Source organism: Macaca fascicularis, chromosome 3, assembly GCF_037993035.2.
Source record: "Macaca fascicularis isolate 582-1 chromosome 3, T2T-MFA8v1.1".
NCBI lineage: Eukaryota > Metazoa > Chordata > Mammalia > Primates > Cercopithecidae > Macaca > Macaca fascicularis.
This window is the reverse complement of record NC_088377.1, coordinates 156,115,001-156,137,500: the sequence shown is the minus strand read 5'-3', so window position 1 is coordinate 156,137,500 and position 22,500 is coordinate 156,115,001. Positions and strand designations below refer to the sequence as shown.

The following is a 22,500-nucleotide window of genomic DNA, read 5'->3' as shown; positions in this document are numbered from 1 at the left end:
ATAGCTGAGTATTTCTAAATAGATATTGAGTTACTGTCAAGACACGTACATAGATATCTAGCAGTGGTCTAGGTGACTGCCTTCAAGTCAATAAGCATTATTTTGGGCATCCCATAGTTTTAGCTACAGATGTGAGCTCTTGTGCAGGAGTGTTTTTTAATATACTCGGGACACTGAGAAGACCTCCGAGGTCCCCCTCCTCTGACACTTTCCGAATCCCCTGCTGCATTTCAACTGTTTCCTCAGCGAAAGCACTGCAATATCATATGCATCTGGTCCAATTGGGTTAACCTTTCTGGATTGGGTTTTATCTGAATAAAGAACCTGGTGGAAAAATCTTAAGTTCTTGATAAAAAGGAATAACAAGTAGGATGTATTATTTAGAAACAAGCACATAGAAGCCATGTTTGTAGTTCCAGCTACTTGGGAGGCAGAGGTGGGAGGAATGCCAGCCTGGGCAACATAGCAAGACCTTGTCTCTAAAAAATGCACATAAAGAAAAATGTTTAAAAAGAACGACTAAACAGGTATGTTCTATTGTAGTCTCAGAAAATTTTAATATGCAAGAACTTTATTTATTTCATTATGCCACTGCCCTATATAAAAATATGTCTGAACTGAGACATGGGGTTGAAACAGGATTAAACCAAAACCCTTCAGCCATTCTCAATAAACTATGATCTGACCTCCACTACCTATGTACAACAGTATTTCTGAATAATAACTTCCATTCCAGACTCAAAACATCATCCTATAAACACTGTGCTCCGTTCCTACTCCAAGACACTTTTCATGGAGACTCAGGCTGTGTTTCCCCTTTCAGCTCTCCGTGTATACATGGAACATCCTTCTACCCTGTTCTGCCTATTCACACACATACTGTCTACCACTTAAGGATCAGATCAACTCACACTGTGTCTACTTCCTAAAGACTTTGACCTGTCCAAATTTCATTGATCTACTCTGAACCTCCAAAGCATTTTTTTGGTCATTCTGATGCTCAAAACTACAGAATCTTTGAATCCTAAAACTGTATCTAATGTAAAGATATTGTTATTTGACTTCCCATTTTACAGATGAGTAAAGGAGTGACTGTCTAAGTGTCTGAATACAGGCACAGCAGAGACTAACACAAATGCTGGCCTCTAGAATGTTTCTTGAAACCTTGTTATTTCTGCTACCCCATATTGCTTTAATCACATGCACTGTCACTTAACTCTTTCTACTGTTAGCTACACTTTATCTTGCCAAGTAGACTGTGAACTTCACAGATTAGGAGACATTACACATAGCACCCAGTAAATACTTGTTGAGTGGATAAATTACGTGCCATGAAATCATTAAGAGTTTCATTGCACTAATTAGAAAACAGAAGGTATCTCTCTGAAATTAAGTATTCTTGGAATATTTTCCATTCAGAATTAGTGAAAAAGGTATCAGAGCTGGGAAAGCTGTAAATAAAATTTTCCCCAATGGCTACAATGTTAGGCTGCTAATTTCCTAAAATAAAGCAAACTAAAGTCAATAATTATTAATGCTCAATTATAAAAAGATCTATTTGCCATCAATATAATATCAGAGAAAGAAATAAAAAGTAGCAAGAGAAGTTTCAACATTCCAGAAAATAAAATTGCTTGAAAGTTACAGTACCTATGCCTATAAATTGGTGGAATACTTTTCAATAGAAATAAATTTTCTATTATAATTATCTCTATTTATATTAGGTTTCTCATTTTTGGTTCTCAAAGTGCTCCATGTTTTCACTTGTCAAGTTATATGCCAATTCAAAAGAAATGGAACACAATGAAGCCACATGCCTTTTGTGAGTTGCAGGATGAATAAAGAATTAGTCTCTCCTTGTGACCATCAGCAATTTCTTTCTCTTTTTGCCCCATTACAGGGTATGAGAGCCATTTAATTTATTTCTAAAAGAAAAAGTGGATATTTCTGTAGTGTTCGTTTTTCCAAATTCTTCAAGGTGCCATGTGTTACACTACCATAGGATAATTAGGTTTTCTTCTACAAAAATGCTTCTTTCCAACATAGAAACATCCCTGACAATTCAAATAAAACACAAGAATCCCTTTAAAGAAACTCTCTTCTGTGCTCACCAACTCTTCATTATGAATCCTCTTCTCATGTAGAATTATCTACAGGTTTTTAATTATAAGAATATAATTTACCATGATACATTTTATGGATTTAGTATTTTGATTAACTTCCAAGTGTGGTATAAAGTAATACTGAATAGTTTAGGCACCTCATTTATAATCTTTAGTCGTGCAGCAGTGATTAAGTGGTTAAGAATATAGTGGGCTTTGAGGATAAAATACTTGGGTTTGAAGCCTGGCTCCTTTACTTCCTAGCTATGCAACCTTGGAAAAGCTACTTAACCTCTCTGTATCGCCATTTCTTTACCCACAAAGCAAGGAAAAAAGCGACTACCTTGTACACTAGTTGTAAGGGTTAAATTATTTTGCATATATGTAAAACACCTGGAATAGTGCCTGGATCATAAGTGATCAATAAACACTGAACACGGTCATAATATATAATAACCTTATAATCTTTTTTGGAAGAAGGTATGGTATAAATACTTAAATTAATTTTTAAACATTGTATGAGCTTCGTTAGCTCTAAAAGTATTTCAGTACCTCTTCCTAAAGTGAGATTTTTATTACTGTATCAAAAAAGTCAAGAAACAGATATATCTGCCTCACATGTCAGATGCCAGGCATTAGAGTTATTAATGACTAGTCACATTCCCTTAAAAGTATATTTAAGGCAATAAAAGAAAACAAAATAACACAACATATTGCTATAATTATTTCAAAAAATTATTTACCAACAAATTCTGGGTCACTAAAATACTAAGCCAGGTTATCTCTCAGATCACATTCAGATCAACAGAAGAAAGTAAATTTCAAAGTAGAGGAGCCATCATTGAAATGCTCTGTATATAGTGCTTCTACATTTATTCTCCTCAGTCATCCATCACAGGCCTCATCATTAGCTTGTCATTAAAATCATTAACATACATGCATTGATCCAGGCCTGCATCACATTTGCTATGCACGTTGGGGCTTATGAATTTCCGATAATATACCTATAGCTAGAAAAACCTTAAATAGATTAACTTAATATGACTAAATAATGAAAATGTAAGAGATGTAGCAATATATATAAGCCCAATTTTCCTCCAGGAAAAAACAAAATTTTCCTCCAGGAATTCCTTTATGCTGTGGATTGAGTCAAGTCCCCTGTATCTATAATGATGTAAAGAGCATCAATCTCACTTTGACAGGAAAAGCCAATAACATATTAACATTGTCATCTATTGCCAATCATTAATTTAACACAAATTTATTGAGTATCTTCTATATATAAGGCACAGTGAGGCTTTTAATATCTATCAAAGAACTTGTAGTCTAGTATAAGAAAAAACAAATTCACAAGATTGCCAGCCCTAAGTGTCCTAAGAAAAGTAGCAATTAAGTGATACAGCAGGAGTTAACAATTGGAAAACTGACCTGCCTCTAAGAAGAATGCCAATGTTCTAACAGCATTAAAACACATGTATTCTTAATATAATTCATTAAAGACAGTAAAGTAAGAACAAGTTCAGATGGAAATGAGAGAGAAATTCTTGACTATCCTGGTGATAAAATCCCCTTTCTGGATTTGAAGATCTCCTCTAGATGGTTCAGACATTCATTATGCCATTTTTCCCCAACTGATGTGAAATTTATGCACTACTTTCTTCAACTTCAAAATTTTAGATATCTTACAGAGAAAATTCAGTTCTTGCTAGAACCCTTAATAATAAGTAAAGTGGGTACTATTTTAAGCAAATAGAATTAGTTGTTTCCAGGAATAAAACAGATGCTAACATGTGAAACATAAAGGATTTAGTTTTTTTTAAACTCAGGAACAAAAACAAAGAAAAAAACTTTTTTGTCTCATTTATGAGAACTTAAAAAATAAGTAGACTCATTTATTTATTTATTTACTTTTGACACAGAGTCTCGCTCTTGTTGCCCAGGCTGGGGTGCAGTGGCACGATCTCGGCTCACTGCAACCTCCACCTTCCCGGGTTCAAGCGATTCTCCTGCCTCAGCCTCCTGGTAAATTTCTAACATAGCTTAAGGCAGGAGTGTAAGGGGTATAGTCTTTCCAGTGATTCATTTATTTACTGGGCACCTAAAATATACCAAGTACTTGAATTATTACAGATTGAAGAGTACAAACCTTTGGCATAGAAGGTCACAGATAGAAGGGACTTATGTCTACTTTGGTAGTAGTTTTTCTAAGCCTGATAAAACATCACATTCCTTTAAGTGGGCACTGAAGTAACATCAACTTCGGTTTTAACGCAAATTACCCATTTGGCAAATAATGAATATTTCTGCAAACCAGAATCCAGGAATTCATTGCAAATGCTTTCAAAATTGTTCTATCTATGAAATAGAAGACTTCAAAGTTAACTGTTCCTTTCAGTACACAACCTTTTCCTTACTCCAATAAAACTCCAATTTACGTTTCTTGATTTTACAAAGGCATAGCCAGCTCCTAATTTAATTTAATTTACACTTGGGAGATTAGAAACATATTTGGAACTTCTTTAGACAACTGGAGAAAAAGAAGTATTGAGTGATGGAGAGATATAAAGTCTGTTATTATTCCCTGATAGAGGTACAAAGTCAGTAACTGAAATTGAAGTACTTCTAGGAGAATAAAAGTTACTTCTTGTTAGAAGTGAAAAAAAAAATCCAGTCAATAGACATTGTGTGTAAACCTCTGGGATAGGGGCTGCATGGACAATGGTTCCTGTTATCATCAAGTTTTCAGTCTAATAGAGGAGGTAAGACATATATATGAGTAACTTTGATGCAAGGCAGAATGTGATCGATGCCACAGTAGATAAGTATTATAAAAGGGGAGATAAATTCTGACAATTCAATCAGTGAATGCTCTATGAAGGAGAGTGGTGTAGCTTCAGGTAGGCTTTGTAATAGGTAAAAAAATTTATTATGCAGAAATGAGAGAGAGGACATTCCAAGCAGAAATAGGGAAAATGGAGAATTGTAGACATGTTATGGGAACCCTGAGAACGCATAGAGGAAGGAGGGCTGGTGATTGTGTGTGTGTGTGTGTGTGTGTGTGTGTGTGTGTGTGTGTGTGTGTTAGAATAGCAGAATGAGGTCAGACGATGAGAAGGCCTTGGAGTTGCATTTCATGATGTTTAAATTTAATCTCTGCTCAAAGGTTATTAATGGTTTTTGAGCAGGATAATGAAAAGGTAGAAGAGTTTCATAAAGATGAATTTGCAAAATGTAGGCTTAGTGTAGGACACTGCAGGTAGAGTTTCCAAATGGGAACTTACTAAAAAAATGTAATAAGTTAATGATGGTCAGACCACTAAGGTGGTAGGATTAGAAATGGTGGAAAGAAGTGAAGAATTTATAGGTTGTGAAGTAAAATGGTTTTGCATTTACTACTTTTAAATTTACAATGTAGGCCGGGCACGGTGGTTCACACCTGTAATCCCAGCACTTTGGGAGGCCGTGGATCACTTGAGGTCAGGAGTTCAAGACCAGCCTGGTCAACATGGTGAAACCCCATCTCTGCTAAAAATACAAAAATTAGCTGGGCATAGTGGCAGGTGCCTATAATCCCAGCTACATAGGAGGCTGAAGCAGGTGAATTGCTTGAGCCTGGGAGGCGGAGGTTGCAGTGAGCTGAGATAACATCACTGGACTCTATAAATTTACAATGTACATGAAATATTTCTGTTTATGCTCTACCGAGAAGATAGAAGAGCCTAAATCTGTCAAAAATACTGAAAGTTAAAAATCAATACATCTTAGCTTTTCATTACTCTCAAGCAACCTCTATGAATCTTTATATGTGTTATTTTAAATGCTCCAGGAACAATGAAAGTGAATCTCAGAAAGTTTGGATATTACAAAGTGAAGATGAAAAGATTCTGAAAAAAAATTCCACCAGTCTTCTTTGTGATTAAGGTGGTAGTAACAGCAATGGCCACAACATTGATGTGTGGTCTCTGGACATTTTATTTATTTTTAATTTTTCATCTGTGTTCTTACAGCATTTTAAGGAAAAATATATTTTAAAACTGAATATTGAAGGAAGGGCATAAAATGTTGTTAGTTTCTCAAGAAAAAAAAAAAAGAGTCATCTATTTCCAGAGAGAAGCAGCATAAAAGAAAGCATGCAGGGCTTTTTGAAAGTGGGTAACATATACCCTTGAGGGTCTTGCTAAGCATCTCCAAATAATTGGTAAACCTTAAGCAATGTTCCTACCATATCATCAACTTGGAAATTAATGAGCTATAAGATATGGCTTTCAAACTCCTGGGCAATCTCATCTTACAGGTATCCCCATCCAGGCAGGCTACCCGTCCTGGGGCAAAGGAGTCACTGTTCTCTGAATGAAACCCATGTTTTAGTCATCTTTGCTCATCTCCTCATGTCCTTTACATCTATCCTGTCTTTCCTTATCTCTGCTGAATACTAGGTTGAAACATTTAAGATGGCTATTTTTTAGGCCAAAAAAAAAAAAAAAAGAACAGTCAAATATGAATAATTTCATAAAGTTCAAACTAAAAATTGACTTAATGTTAAGCCTAACTTAAAGGTACATCCTTCATAAAGTCTCTTCTGATTCCCTGTGTGTATGTGCATGCTTACATCGTTGACTTCACAATTTGTTTGCAACCCCGTTCATTCTTTCACTTGGTGTCTAGCAAGTGAACTTATCCTTCTATTAGAGTTTTACCTCTGCAGAGACTGATCATCTGCCACAGTTTCTAGCAGAGTATGATGCACACAATGGGTGTTCAATAAATGTTTATCCAATTTAAATGAATGAAACTCATCTGTGGGTCATTCAACTTCGCAAGTCTCTACTTGAAAACACTGCAAAGTAGCAGTTGATTAATTAAATCTCACCGTTTTACAGCCACCCTCATTAATGGCATATTCCAGAAACACAGAGGACTAAATACACTGATATATTGATAAACAAATTTGTTGCCTAAAAATATTTGTTGCTTTTGTTGTGAAATTTACAAGTACCTAAGGCACTAATGAAAGGCAGAAGTAATGTTAATGTTTGCCTATACCCTAAGGCAAACGAATTATAAAGGGAAAGTTTATCCTTTTAGATTGTGGTCACACAATACATTCCCTAGAGGAACGTCAATTTTATTCATTTTCTTCTTACCCAAGACTAAGTCAAAGGTGCTATAAACTGTTCCTATTTTTCTTTAGAATAAAAAAGTACTATGAATAAAGTTCTCTTAAACTGAGATGTTCAAAATTTAAGTCAATAGATGTTAAACAGTATAATCGAATCGTATGTTTTCTCTCCTTTGCTTATTTAGGTATTACCAAATGTTAATGATTAGAGTATTTACATACTGTCATCACTTATGAGAGACTCACTGGAACAATGTAAATTCAATCAGGTCTTCTTTGAAATGCAGTGTTTATTAATTCCATGAAGTTAACAATAAAGATTTTAAGTCTTAAGGTTTTTTTTTTTTTTTTTTTTTTTTTGAGATGGATTCTAGCTCTGTCACCCAGGCTGGAGTGCATTGGCATGATCTTGGCTCACTGCAACCTCCGCCTCCAGGGTTCAAGTAATTCTCCTGCCTCAGCCTCCTGAGTAGCTGGGACTACAGGAGCGCACCACCATGCCCGGCTAATTTTTTGTATTTTTAGTAGAGATGGGATTTCACCATGTTGGCCAGGATGATCTCAATCTCCTGACCTCATTTATGACAAATGTCAACAAATGCTGTGAATAAAAACTTAAAATTTATGACTCATATCTACAATATGGGAAATTTCCAGCAATGTGATGTTAATTTTATCAAACATCTATAAAGCAAGACTAAATTTTAGACTACATTAAAATTGTTTTTATGTGGTTTACTAATTGCAGGCAGTTCCCTTACACCTTTTCTTCTTATAATTCTAGTTATTGGAGAAAATATCCAATACATTCAAATAGCATACCTTTTAAAAGTAATAACCAACTTTTTACAAAAAAATACAACTTTTAAAAAACCCTATAGATATGATTAGCCTTTTCCCTCCTAGCACACCTGAAGGTTATAACATACTTCTATAGTAATCATGGATCACTACTCTAAAAAATGTTATTCCCCAGAGAACACTCAAAAAGCTGTCCTCAGAAGCAGTGTTAGGGCTCTGATGCTTCAATTTTATTATGGAACCTGATTTTATTTCATCCAATATAGCAAACTTTATCCTGTCAAATGAACTTACACGTATAGTATTTGAGAAACATATTAAATATACCGAAATGTGTGTAGGCCTTGAACCATGCATCTATTACCCACTTAATATAGACTTGTTCAAATCCTTCATTTTAAAGTGTCCTGATCCTAACTTCTACTTAATTTAATTTGGATACCTTTAACTTACATGGAATACATTAATTAGCTCCAGTTGAAAATGTTTTAGGCTGGCTGCAGTGGCTTACGCCTGTAATCCCAGCATTTTGGGAGGTCAAGGCGGTGGATCACCTGAGGTCAGGAGTTCAAGACCAGACTGGCCAACATGGAGAAACCCTGTCTCTACTAAAAATATAAAAAAAAATTAGCCGGGCCTAGTGGTGCGTGCCTGCAGTCCCAGCTACTCAGGAGGCTGAGGCAAGATAATCACCTGAACCCGGGAGGCGGAGCTTGCAGTGAGTCGAGATTGCGCCACCGCACTCCAGCCTGGGAGACAGAGCGAGACTCCGTCTCAAAAAAAAAAAATAAAAATAAAAAAAAAAATAAATAAATAAATAAATAAACAAAATGTTTATAATCCTATGAATTCTTCTTTGCCTCTTATATAGTTTTGTCCTAACTGTTAATTAATGACATTTAAAAATATCAAAATAGACTGAGCATTGCTACAGTCACATGTTCTCCATTGATATGCACAGATTTTGACTACTACTCAAAATAGCATCAAAAACCTTCTACATTAAAAAAATGCTGTAAAAAGACGAGATTTTCTTTTAACAATCTACAATCTTCAGTATTTGGCACAAGATGATTGAATTAATGATGATAACTCTTTGTATCTAAGCGTTCAAAATAAAACTCACGATTAGCACTTTATCAATTTCATACGTGATTGAATAAATTTTCACTCAAATTAGTTCCAATTTGCCAATGGCAAAAACCCTCATGCTTACTCTATAGCATTGCTGTTTTCAAGATGTGAAATGAATTCCAAATATAAGCACAGGACTATTTAAGACAGATTTCATTTCCTGAGCTTAACTTTTGTTTTCGTTTGTTACTTTTGAGTAGCTAACTTGTATTGACTAATACACTGGAAAATATAATCATGTCAAACAGAAGATACAAAAAAAAGTAATTTTTCTTTCAAAGACAAAGTCTCACAGGAAAACTGGTAAATCACTGATGCTCATTTAGGAAGCTTATATAAAAATGGAAATTATGGGAATTCAATTTTACTCATTTCTTTCTAGCATATATAAAGGAAAGTATATAATTATTTTTGGAATTTGATGGTAGATTCATGAAGACGACAAGTTTACTTATCTCCATTTGTGTGAAGTCAGGTTGAAATGATACACAGTTCATTTCTTAAATCTATGTAACTTTTAGGGTATATTTTGTTTTACCACTTGGGAAATGTTTTAGTTTATTTAACATATCACAGAAAAAAACTAATAATATAAGTGCCATTAAAGTTTTAAGTAGAAAAGTTCACTTTTAACAGAAATCATATTAACAGTTTTAAAAATGAGAGCTGATCTAAGAATAATATAATTCAGTGTTAGTAATTAATTATACAGTCATACATAAATTGTTTATTTCGTTCTACTTAAGATTTTATTCTTTGGAAAGGATAAACCAGGCTTTCTCCACAAAAATTTAGATTTTACATTCTAAATTTAAGTATATTTTAGAAAAGTATTTAGCTCTCTTATTTAGGACTGAATAAGAAAGATGTCCAATTAAAACTACTAGAAATGAAAAAAGATGTTCTTAACTTTTATCAGCTAAGAAATTATACAACAGAGTTATTACTTATGTAGTTCTTTATTCCAATTTCTTATCTTTCAAGATTTTCTCTTTGGTAAATTAAAGTAACATTTGACATAAAAATTCTAGTGTTAAATGAATTGATCTTTGTTTTTATTTGAATGAGTTTGCATGTAGTAGCTGCCAGTAGGACAGTACTCAGGCTATCACTTCAGTTCTACAGAAAGAATCCTCCTCCTTATCTCTTGATGAAAATGAAAATATTCCTTCTTACAGAAATGTGCAATTATGAAAAGGGGATTCAAAAACTGGAGTGAACAAATGATTCTACATTCCATATATAACTGTGTAGTTTCCTCTATCCAGGATATAAGTAGAAAATGCCCTACTAAATTTCCCACACCTTTTCTCCCTGGCTAATGATAAACATCAAAATAAATTTTAATTTTTATCATGAGCCAGGATACAAATGTTATCCTCCTTTAGCCTACTTTCTAAAAACTGCAGCCATTTAGCATTGATGGCAAAGGAATATTATTCTCAGATAATTGTGATGAAAGTTTCTCTTCTAAGATGTATTTCCATCCTTAATGATGACAGTTTATAATTACATCTTACAACTCAAGAGATCTGATTCCACAGTGGAGTTATAAAGTTCCATTAAAAGTCAGTATCAGTCCGGCCAGGTGTGGTGGCTCACACCCGTAATCCCAGCACTTTGGGAGGTCGAGGCAGGTGGATCACCTGAGGTCAGGAGTTTGAGACCCGCCTGGTCAACATGGTGAAACCCCCTCTCTACTAAAAATACAAAAAAATTAGCTGGGTGTAGTGGCAGGTGCCTGTAATCCCAGACAGGACAATTGCTCGAACCTGTGAGGCAGGGGTTGCATTGAGCTGAGATAGCGCCAATGCACTCCAGCCTGGCTAACAAGGGTGAAACTCCATCTCAAAAAAAAAAAAAAAAAAAAAGAGTCTAGGATCAGTCCAAAGAAACAACAAAAAGGTGGGTAAAGTTCAGTGAAACATAATTTTATAAACTGCACACATATATATGTATGTTGACATTTCTCTAAAATTTCCTGCTCTTACCTTCAACATTATATTGAAATGTATTTAAATTTATGCAATATTGTTTAAAGGAACTAAATTTTACATGATTTAGGTTCACTCCCAAACGATTTCAGATAGCTTTGCTGCAGAGTCAATTTTTAAAAAACACCATGAAATTCTTTAGGATTTATCACTCTATTTGACTTTATAAAAGTGATAGTTGTGACCAAAACAGCTGTAATGAAATGAAAATATAGATGTAATTACTTTCATCATTGATAAGTACAAATATATTCTGCTCAATCTCACAAACAAATTAGTCGGTCACTGAGATACAATTGGTACCGTTCCAATTTGTGTCTCATAAATGAAAACTGTCAATAAACATTCAGCTGTGGATCTAAGGACCCTTATATTTCTAATCTGTTGGCCAGACAAATAAAGTCTAAATCACATCTTGACACTTTGCCATTAAGTCAGTCTTGCTGCTGTGCTCCAATTCTCCTTTGAATCATTAATCCAAAAATTGTATTATTGCCTTATTTGTTGGATCAAGTTTCGGTCAAAAATCAGATAGGTAACATGAGTATATGGGGTGTATGTTCCAGCTTCTCTGTAATTACATTTGTTAACTTGTATTCTGGCTCCTTGAAGATCTTGACCTCAAAGTCCTGTAGTTGAGCCCTACTGCTTTGGCAGTTCTTTTGGATAGACTGTTATCTATTTCCTATTACCAAACCGCCCTATTGGAGTTGTTACCCATCCGTTGCTGGCTCCTGGTGAAGTTGTCTCTTGGAATAGCTTTACAGAGGCTACTTTCCACCTTGACTACATATTGCCCATGTCACTAGGTCTGCCTAATTTCTGAGACTCACTGCTTTGCTGAAACTATTCCTTCACTCAAATTAAATCACAGGACTAACTCAAACTCCGGTTTTCTCCTGTGTTTTTCTTAGTTATATACTGTTAGTTCTAAAGATGAGATGGACTAAGGAGTAAAAACAATATGTACTTTTTTTTTTTTTTTTTTTTTTTGAGATGGAGTCTCACTCTGTCACCTGGGCTGCAGTGCAGTGGCATGATCTCAGCTGACTGCAACCTCTGCCTCCTGGGTTCAAGGATTCTCCTGCCTCAGCCTCCTGAGTAACTGGGATTATAGGCCCCCACCACTGTGCCCAACTAATTTTTGTATTTTTAGTAGAGACGGGGTTTTGCCATGTTGGCCAGGCTGGTCTTGAACTCCTGACCTCAGGTGATCTGCCCGCCTTGGCCTCCCAAAGTGCTGGGATTACAGGCAGGAGCCACTGCACCTGGCCAACAATATGTACTTTTTATTCTAAATCTAGTGCACCATGTCTTTTCTCTGACTTGCTAATTAACAAAAGGAACCTCAGATTAATGTTGCAAATATAATTTTTTTATAGTAAGATAACATTGTGTGATCAATGATGACTTGGCCTCCTACCTTGTAAGTGTCTTGCTGATTTTACTCCATTTTGTCTTCAAAATGAAGATAATGTTGAACAAACTGAAGAATGTTAGTTTTCAGTAGTTATGTGAAATGATTTGATCATCTGTTGCTTATATAAATTATTTAATGCTATTCTAATGATAGAAACTGCCTATGGAATGTAGTAACCCTGTGTTTCTTGGTGTTGAAATATTCAAGTATAACATGTTACTTCTGTGAGTGGTAAATTTTAAATTCTGCCAGAGCAGTCAAAATGCACATAATTTTAACATATATTAAGACATAATTTCTTATCGTGTAAATTACCTTCACATAAAGGAATATTCTGAAATGACAGTTGGCTTTATGTAAGTCTCTTTATTCATTAAATGCCTCTGGTTATCAACATATATCCACTTCCCAAGCTCTATGTTGAAAGCTGAAATTAAAATACCATAGCAGTATATAAGATCTTCATTTTTTTCCCCTGGTACTAAAAGTAGGAAAAAGTTAACACTGAAGCATTATTCCTTCTTTAACAATTCAGTAATCATTCTTTGACCCTTACAGAAAGGAAATTTTTAAGGCTCAACTAGTGTTAGTGCAAATGAAGTTGTATCTTCTAACAAAGTACCTTCTTTAGATATAAAACAGAAGCAGTAAGCTACAATACTGTCAGCTAAAAGTTTTCTGACACACTTTGCCTAAATTGTGGGAATTCACACCACGGATGTCAGATATCATCTGTATAGTTCTATAAAAATCCTTCAAAACCCTATAGGAACCCACAAATTTCCACAATTGGCACGGTGGGGATATAACACTTTTTAGCTGAAGGCACTGTATCTCTGGGAGGATCTTTTTATTAAGAGGAACTGGAATGAGTTGTAAGTGCCACATATGGGGACTGGAATAATGTAAAAAAGAACAGCAGCTACTGATCCACACTTGTAGCACTTAAAAAAAAAAGATGAGATGATAAAGAGCTGGCATAATCATAAGTTCTGTACAATCACTTTGGAAAGAGATCTCAAAGCTAACTAGCAAAGTTAATCAAAAAGTTTAGAGATTAAATGAAAATGGAATTAAATCAGGACAAAAATTATAAGAGGACCAGAAATGTTAGAAAAAAAATAAAGTTGACTGAAAAATTGTTAATTAAAAAATCCATGGAAACATATGTGAGGCAAAAAAAAAGCTTTCATGTTTAGAGTTTCGCAATGCAACATAATGATCCAAAACATCAGCAAAAATAGTACAGGCTTAACAGGAATGAAAACAATGAGAAAGAGCATTCCATTTGCTCAAGTTGTCAGTCACTTTCAACTGCTTTCCTCTGAAATACAGAGCCACTCCAATTTCAAATGCTTTTGTCCACAGAGAGATCTAAGATCTGTAGGGATTTTATATAAAATATCAGCAACCAAAGAGGTAGGATCTGCAAATTCTACATGTGCCTACAAATAGCAATTTAAATTTTAAGGCAACCAAAGAGAATAGAAGGAAGAAATGTAATATTATATACTTATATTTTCATTATGTTTTGTGACAATTCACAGTTTAGATTTTCAATACTGTTTAATCCAGTGGGGGTCTAGGAGCCCCTTTTAGCTATCTATGGGGCAAAATATTATCAACAGGAGAGGCCAAAGTATAATACTGAAATGACTTAACAACTGAGGTTATGAAGAAGAGGATGTTGTAAAGATGACTGGGGTATGTGACGTACACAAAGTTCTGGAGCATGTTGAATAAGTATTTGACATGCAAATTAAAAAAAATCTTGTGATCTCTATTGCAATTCTGAAATAATACTACATTACTCCTTTTATATAACACCTCAGCCTTTTATTTTCTTATCCTAAGGGTTTGCCTTCTAAGGACACAACAAATTAATTTTCTTATCTTATATCCAACATATTAACATTCTATATAAAAGATTTTTAACTCTCAAGCTTCAAATATTTGCTTCACTAACAGGAGAAAATAATAATCACCTACAACGAATATAGAATATTTAGCAAGCAAAACTTTGAAATGACATAGAGGCTAGGAGGAGTCAGGAATGACATATAAGAAAGGATCTGAAAACTCAACAGTAGGAGACTCTAATAATCAGAAAGGGGAATGGCATGACAATGGGAGGCTTTGTGAGTAAAGCCCTCAATATAAAACCAGCTAGGGAAGAACATTTATTTTGATCTCTAGACACAACATTTGAAAATATAAAAACGGAAATCTCATTTAACATTTTGTATGAGGAAAAACAGTAAATCTGAACCAACTTATTGAGAATGAGGAGAAACAACTACTTAATACAAAAAAGAAACAACTGAGTAGAACTAAACATGGTAGGTACATCATTAAATTCCACTTCTTGCCTCAGGTTGGGAAGGAGACAGGAAATGGATTGATTGTATCAGTATGCGTTCATCTTCCAGGTCTAGTCTACATGTTTTCTTCTCATGTCATTTGAGAAGACAGTAAGTTCAAGTTATTTCAGCTTAAACACAGCATCAATCCTAACTTTTCAAACATTTTTAGAGGTAAATGTCTGTATAAAATAGGAAGCTAGTCATTTTTAGTTCATATTCTATATAACTCTGAAAAAGGGAATATTGGCATTCAGGTGCATAAGGGAACAATATTATAAATTGTAATGATACTCAGCTCAGACACTTAAAGCATTGTTTTCCTTCATTCACACCACGGATGGTTCTAGGACTCTGTGAACAGCAACAGAAAATAAATATGTTTTAAATTCAAGTACTTACTTTGAATCAACAAGTAGTTGAGTCAAAACAGTCAAAGAAGATTCAAAAAGTTATTATGTAGAATCTATACAATTTCACCTGGCTTTAACTTTTCTTACTTTTTGCTGAACTCCCCTTAAACATCAGCTGATTTATATTGCACAAATTTTGATAATTGTTTTCAATCTGCTTTCAACAATGTAAATAAAATTTCACAAGGTCCGGGATGATAATCATGAATGAGGTGAAGGGGCCTCATTCTACTCCAAGTGGAAAGCCACTTTTTACTCACATAAATTGAAATGGTTATAAAATACATATTAATTAAATAATTACAACTAAAAATAAAACTTAAAAAGTATACTCTACCAATATTTAGAAAAATTTCTTAGCTCCCACATAAAAATGAACATTGTATTTACTCATCTGTTCTTCCTAAAATCTCTTTTGTTCTCCCTTCTTCAAGATTCTAGGAGAACCCCGGATTTTATACTTCTGTAAGTATTACTGTGTGAGGTCAAACCATTTCTAAGTAACTGTAATCTCCAATTTGATTCCTCATAATCAGTATCATACTTTTACTGAATGCTTACTTGACATAGTAGAATGTGCTAGGGGTTTCTTATACTATAATTTGTCTAAAACATAGTCTCTGTCCTTAAGGGACTTGTCATTAAGGTAGGGATATCTGCAAAGTGAACACAGATGTATGCATAAACACACATGCACGTGTATGTGCACACACACTCACACATGTACACAAAGTATCAGTTCAAAATAGTGGTATAAGAAGCAAGTTCTTTAGAAGTGTGGAGCAGAGTGCATGGTCCTGACGGTAAAATTCCTTGGGAAAGCCTCTTGGGAAAAAATAGGACTAGTCCTGTAAGGAAAGGTAGAATTTAGGTAAGAGAGTAGAGGGGAACCAGAAAAGGGAAAGGGCAGAAATTCAAATAGTGTGAGGGAAATAAATGCATTAATTTGGAAAAAGGCCTTTATTCAGGACACTGAATAAAGCGAAAACTGGAGTGGAAGAAAAGGGTTAAAATATGGAGTATGGAATATAAATGATAATTTGGCATCTCTTGTTCTCCACAATTTGTAAGAAGCACCAGACCATATCTATTTCACTCTTCTAATGCTTCAAAAAACATTATCTCCACCAACCTCAGGTATATACTCATATTCTACTATGTAGAATTTTACTATAATGGAATTGAATTAAAAGACTAATGAAAAAAAGCACCAGTGTTTTCTCCTGAATCTAATGATATTTAGGTTCTTAGATTCCTCAAGTAAAATGCTGAATTCTTCATCTTCCCTTTTGAACCTGTTTCTTGGGTCCTCTATTTCTTTTTGCAGACTTTTAAAGTGGCTATGAATTTTCCCAATTTTCCTCTTTGTCCCTAGCATTCAATGGGTTGTCTTGTTCTGGTATTTCTTTTCACAGCACTTCTTATATGGATTCTTTGCTCTCCACTCCTAGTCTTGTACTTGCGTTAGATATTACATACTGCCAGAATTAATTTTCTGCTTCCAGTCTCTCCCAATTTCAGAATATCCTCCTATACATGAGTTTCATTAAGTCATGGTTCATTCAGTATACTTTTAGATTACCCTTCCTAATGTATAGCTCTGATCATGTCAAACTCAAGCTGATAACAGTAACAAGCTGTATATTGACTGAAACAAACACCATAGCTTGATATTTAAGTTACTCAGCAGTCTGGTCCCACTTCCTATATTCTAAATTCTATATTCCCTTATGTATTCTAAATTCCTGTCAAAACTAATACTCAATGTTTTCAAGATACACATGATAAGTCCCTGATTCTGGGTTGGTGTTGTTCTATTTGGGTTGTTCATTGCCTAAAACTTCAGATAACATTTTCTTATCTCAAGAATCCTTTATCCCACTGATTCAGTAATGTGCTACCTATAATAAGTCCTTGTGTCATATTGTTTCACTTTTTATTTTTAGAGACAGATAGAGTCTCACTCTGTGGTGCAGGCTGGAGTTCCATGGCATGATCAGAGCTCACTGTAACCTCGAACTCCCTAGGCTCAAGCTGTCCTCCTGACTGAGCCTCCTGAGTAGCTACGACTATATATAGGCACACACCACACCCAACTAATTTTTCAAATTATTTTTGTAGATACAGGGTCTCACTATGTTGTCCAGTCTGGTCTTGAACTCCTGGCCTCAAGCAATCCTCCCACCCTGCCCTCCCAAAATGCTGGGATTACTGGCATAAGCCACTGTGCCTGGTCTCATGTTGTTTCAGTTTTATGGATCTGCTTACTTTATGAATTATAAGAGGAGAATGAAGGAGAAGAAAATGGATTGTCAATGAAACTAACCACAAACTTACAGAGTGCCTTGAAACAAGTATTAAAATGCAAAATACAAAAATATTTTCATATTGTTTATAGACTCATTTTTAGTAACAGTGAGGTATTACAAGAAGTAATATAAATTGCTACCTATTTACACAGCACTATGGGAGACACAAGGAGCAATTATTATGTTCCAGGCACTCATTTCATTTGCAAGAATCTTATGAAGTAAGAAGCATTATATTATTACTTACCTCATTTTCAGCTGAGAAAGCTGAGGAAAGAAATGTTAAGTAACTTGCTCAATCCCACTTGGCTATTAACTATTGAATCTGGAATTGGAACCCTGACAATCTGGCATTACAACCTATGCTCTGATACCACTAGGCCCTACTTCCTCTTGTTTACAATTGCATCAGCATAACTGCCCCCCTCTAAAACAACAAGTAACGTGACTTCATTTCAGGAGATATAACTATGCTATGTAAATGTCTTATAAAAATTACTTCACTTCTGTTTAATTTCCAAAGTATTTTGAAATGCATTCAATTATATACAACCAAATTTTGATTGAGAGAATTAGATCAATATTTCTACCTTTGCCTAATAAAATACATAACATGGTTTAAGTACAAGCATCTTAAAACTTTATAAAGGTGAAGATAGAGAATACTGAAATATTCCATAAATATTTGACATCTGTTATGCAAAAGCTAATGACAGCAGCGGAGACAGATTTAAGAATGAATATTGACTCAATATTTTGCAAGATAATTAAAATTTTGATTATAATTGATACAATTTAGAAAAAGGGAAAATTTACACTCCTTTTAATTTTTATTTTTTCTGAAATCTATTTTCAACAAGCCAAGACAAATTTTCCTTTTATCTATGGAAAATAAACCATAAGTATTTTTCACATGCACTAATTCATATAAGCATAAAATGTGTTATATATTAACTATGAACATTTTAACTTTATAAAGACATAGCAGCAATATACTGGACATTATATGTATAATTTTTAGATGTTATCTAATACATACTAATATTTCTCTGAAATATTTCATTAACTTTAATAATAAAATGAAAAGTCTGAAGTAGCAATTGCCAAATGAAAAACAAAACCCATCTAACAATGCTACAATTTAGCCCAATTACTATTTCAGGTTCTAAAATATAATGTTTAATAAACTATTTCATTAATCATTTTTTTACTTTAATATTTTTAGCACCACACGATTACATTTAAAAAATAAGTCTTTACATATCCTCTATAGGTAGTTTATAACAACCACTATATACTGCCTATGAGCACAGGGAGTTGCACCAACAGCTTAAACACTTTTATTAGGAACGTCTTTTATTTCTCTGAAATAGGTCTTTTTTTTTAAAGCGGAAAACAGGATCTAACTCTTGTTTGCTCTTTAAAGTTTTATTGTTTTAGCATTTTATACAGGGAGTGAGCATTAGCATACTCAGGAGAACTGCTGAAAGTAAAAGGCCGCAAGCTACCCACTGCATGGCTGATAGGATAAAGCGGGGATATAAAAACTTTTGTCTGATTGCTCACTTTCCTTGTTTTAGAGTACTGCTACTCTCAAGAGCATATATTCATATTCTTTCTACTTCGAGTTTTATTACTTCTTTTGTATTATTTAATACATCTAAAGACACTTCCAAAAGACAAATTTTTCCATTTTGAAGAAGTAATGGTTTGGAACCTGATAAAACACATTAATGTTCACAGTGTGTTTTTTGCAAAGGTGATAGAGTAAAAGTGCTATAAAGCAATTAGGCATATGATCTTAAAGACATTAATATGTCAAACAGAATAAAATGTTTAAAAAGACAACAAATATAATACCCTGTGAAAGGTCAAGTGAAAATGGGTACATATAAAGAGCATATTTCTCTTTCAGACCTTTTACTAGATATTGAATGGAAAAATAAAGGAAGACAATATAAAAATGAGAGAAAGGACTAATCTAACCTCAGTAACTTGTAATTAGAAGTATGTGACGTTTAATTCTAGGAAGTACAGACATAAGTTGCAACTCAACCTGACAGCTAAATGGTGCACACCCTTCATTATTCAGATTCAAATTTTTTTTCCTCTGAATTCTCAGTTCTACCAGGGTCAATACATTTTAGTAAACAAGACACTAATATGCTTGACACTACTGAACAAAGCCAGGCATTTTTTAAAGTGTCATACACATTTCTGAAATCCACAATACATCAATTTTTAATACTTCTACTCTCTCAGCTCCATTAAAAAGATGGTAGGGGAAAGATTTTAGAGTAATTAATGATATAGTTAGCTGCTAAATATTAATAGGAATCATAGTCTTGCATAAAATATAACATATAAACCTTGCCAATACAGACGCACCAGTAATTAAAGTTGAATATATAATTACACTGATTTATAAGACAGGCAAAAAGTTACACTTTACTAGCTTCTATGTAAACTGTGGGTAACAGTTAAACTTTCCATTTTACGGTTTATAAAAATGGGCAATATCTTGACTACAGTTCATAAATAGTTTAGAGACCTGTAATAGTAGTAAAAATTATAACAACTTATTCCATCATGAATATTCTTATTGCACCATACAAACCAAACTGTGATAACGACCCATAAGATGTAGATTCATCTTAGACACTGCTTTACGCCCAAGAGAACGTTAGTAGTACTAAGAATCTGTAGAGGACTGCTGGAACAATAATTACAGGGTATTTGAGATAATCTAAAAAAGTATTAAAACCGATTTTGATCAACTTTGTCATATTATGAACATGGTATAATTTAACTCCACTTAAATTTGTATTTTTAACTGATACAACAGTAAAAACTTCAGAAAAAATGCTAAATTTAAGAAGCATATTAATATAGATTCTTCCCTTTAGAGAGTCTGTTAACCACACTTACATGTGCGGCTGAGGCGAGCAGCCCGGACTACTGTTTCCGTTGCTGTCAATGTGATCCAGAGAACCATTGAGGTCTTCGTGGACAGCCTGCAGTAGGCCACTGGATGCATTATTGATCAGTCCAGGATTACTTAGCAAAGGTAAACTGCTCTCTGCCAAGGCAGCCTAGTGAAATGAAGAGTGTGTAAAACAACTTTCAAAATGGCATTTAAAATAATTTTAAAAACATGTATCTTCTTTTAATGGGTTCAAATAATGAAACAGATATTTCAGAAGGATTAAAAGAAAATTTATTGAAAAAAAAATTCCTAACTGGCTACTTGTGGCAGAGATGCAAGGAAATTAAGTGTGATGCAAACATACAAACAACAGTCCTTGCAGCAAACTTTCTCACTCATGTTTCAACCTTTGGCATAATGAAATGTTAAATCCACACATGTAATGAAATACTCCAGTTTAATATAAGCAGTTGCTCTGCTTTTTTAAAAATGACCAGAACTTAACTCAAAATAAAGAAGTCCTGACATTTGCCTCCTCTGCATAAAAATTATATATTATAATTAAACTTTAAAGTTTTTGCCACAAGCACCATGTTCCCCAACACTATGATGTGAAATCATTTATGACAGCCTGGATAAATATTAATGCATAGCCACATGCATTTGCAAAAGCTTCTATCAATCTAGCATTTGCAGAAAAACCGAATGTTCCAGATTTTGCCACAGGGTGTCCTTCTTGCTTCTTCACATCAAAAGTAGCTTGAATTAGAACCATTGCTGTCTATAGTACTAGGTACTACAACTTGGATGATAAACCAACTATTAAGAACAATCACAATGTCACCTAAATACAAAGACATGCCAAAAAAAAAAAAAAAAAAAAAAAGCCCCAAACATTCAAATACAACAAAACTGGAAAAGTACATTTAATGATATTACCTGCAAACTGGCATTAAGAGCTGCTCCATAGCCTAAACTGGTAGGTATATTTTTTACTAAGGTTGGACTTCTGGAAAAAAAAATAAAGATGATTTATATGTCAAAATATAAAATATGTGGATATCAAAAGTTTCAGCTATAAAGGTATGTTCTGGCTTGTCTCACACTAATAGTCCATACTGGATGTATCTAAGGCCACAAAAATAAGGTAATAGAGTTCAAATATATAACTCTTTACATAATACAGATTAACTTGATCCAGGAATATAAGAAATGAAACTTTAGACTATGGTGTGCAGGCAAAGTGAGACATGACCTTGAGGATCTTTAAACCTGTTTCTAGCTGTGTGAAGGTTTCATTTGCAAGAAGAACAACATTCATATAAAAATTTTAAAATGTAAATATACAACACAATTACCAATTTGATGCAATCAGGAAATAATTAATGGTTAATTTCTAGAACACCATGAATTAACATAACAAATTACCATAGTTAATTAAATGACAACATAATAGATTAACTATTTCTTGAATGCAGAAATTAGCACATACTTGACTACAGAAATCAAAACTCAAGGGCCAATAGTAGATAAAATACATTAAAGTCATCTCTTCATAGTAGGCAGGAGAAGTTTGCGGGAGTAAGTAAATTCTACATGGAGTTAATTAAGCACAAAATGTGTTTTATTATATTTCAGACTTAAGTTTGGCAGTCTTGTTCTCTATAAAACAAACAAAATTCAAACTTCCCAGCCAGTAATTTTCTCATACTAGGATATCTTGGTCATCTTAACAGCACTGTATAGAAAACCATCACAGTTGGAGTAAAAGCAAGGTAGGTCCAAATGATAAAGTTTGTCTTGGAAAATGAGAGTATTTGAGAAATAGATAGCCTTATATTTTTTATAAAGTCTTCTCATAAATTCTTCATAAAAAGGTACCTTCAGGATTACCAGTATACGCAAAATTAGCCTTATTTTTA

The 22,500-nt window shown here is 34.0% G+C and overlaps 1 protein-coding gene across 50 annotated transcripts in view; it reads right to left on the bottom strand.

Annotated features, from left to right (window-relative positions):
* FOXP2 (forkhead box P2) overlaps window positions 1-22,500 on the bottom strand; it is a 599,458-nt gene that overhangs the window by 9,107 nt on the left and 567,851 nt on the right. For 46 of the 50 annotated variants that reach the window (XM_074036641.1, XM_015447961.4, XM_074036634.1 and 43 more), the window contains 2 exons: window positions 21,518-21,587; window positions 20,581-20,744 (listed from right to left, as the gene is read on the bottom strand). In XM_074036641.1, coding sequence (XP_073892742.1) covers window positions 20,581-20,744; window positions 21,518-21,587 — 234 coding nt within the window. Of the gene's footprint in view, window positions 1-12,921; window positions 15,285-20,580; window positions 20,745-21,517; window positions 21,588-22,500 lie in introns of those variants that run through there. The other 4 variants (XM_074036626.1, XM_074036628.1, XM_065542480.2 and 1 more) reach the window with 2 other exon arrangements.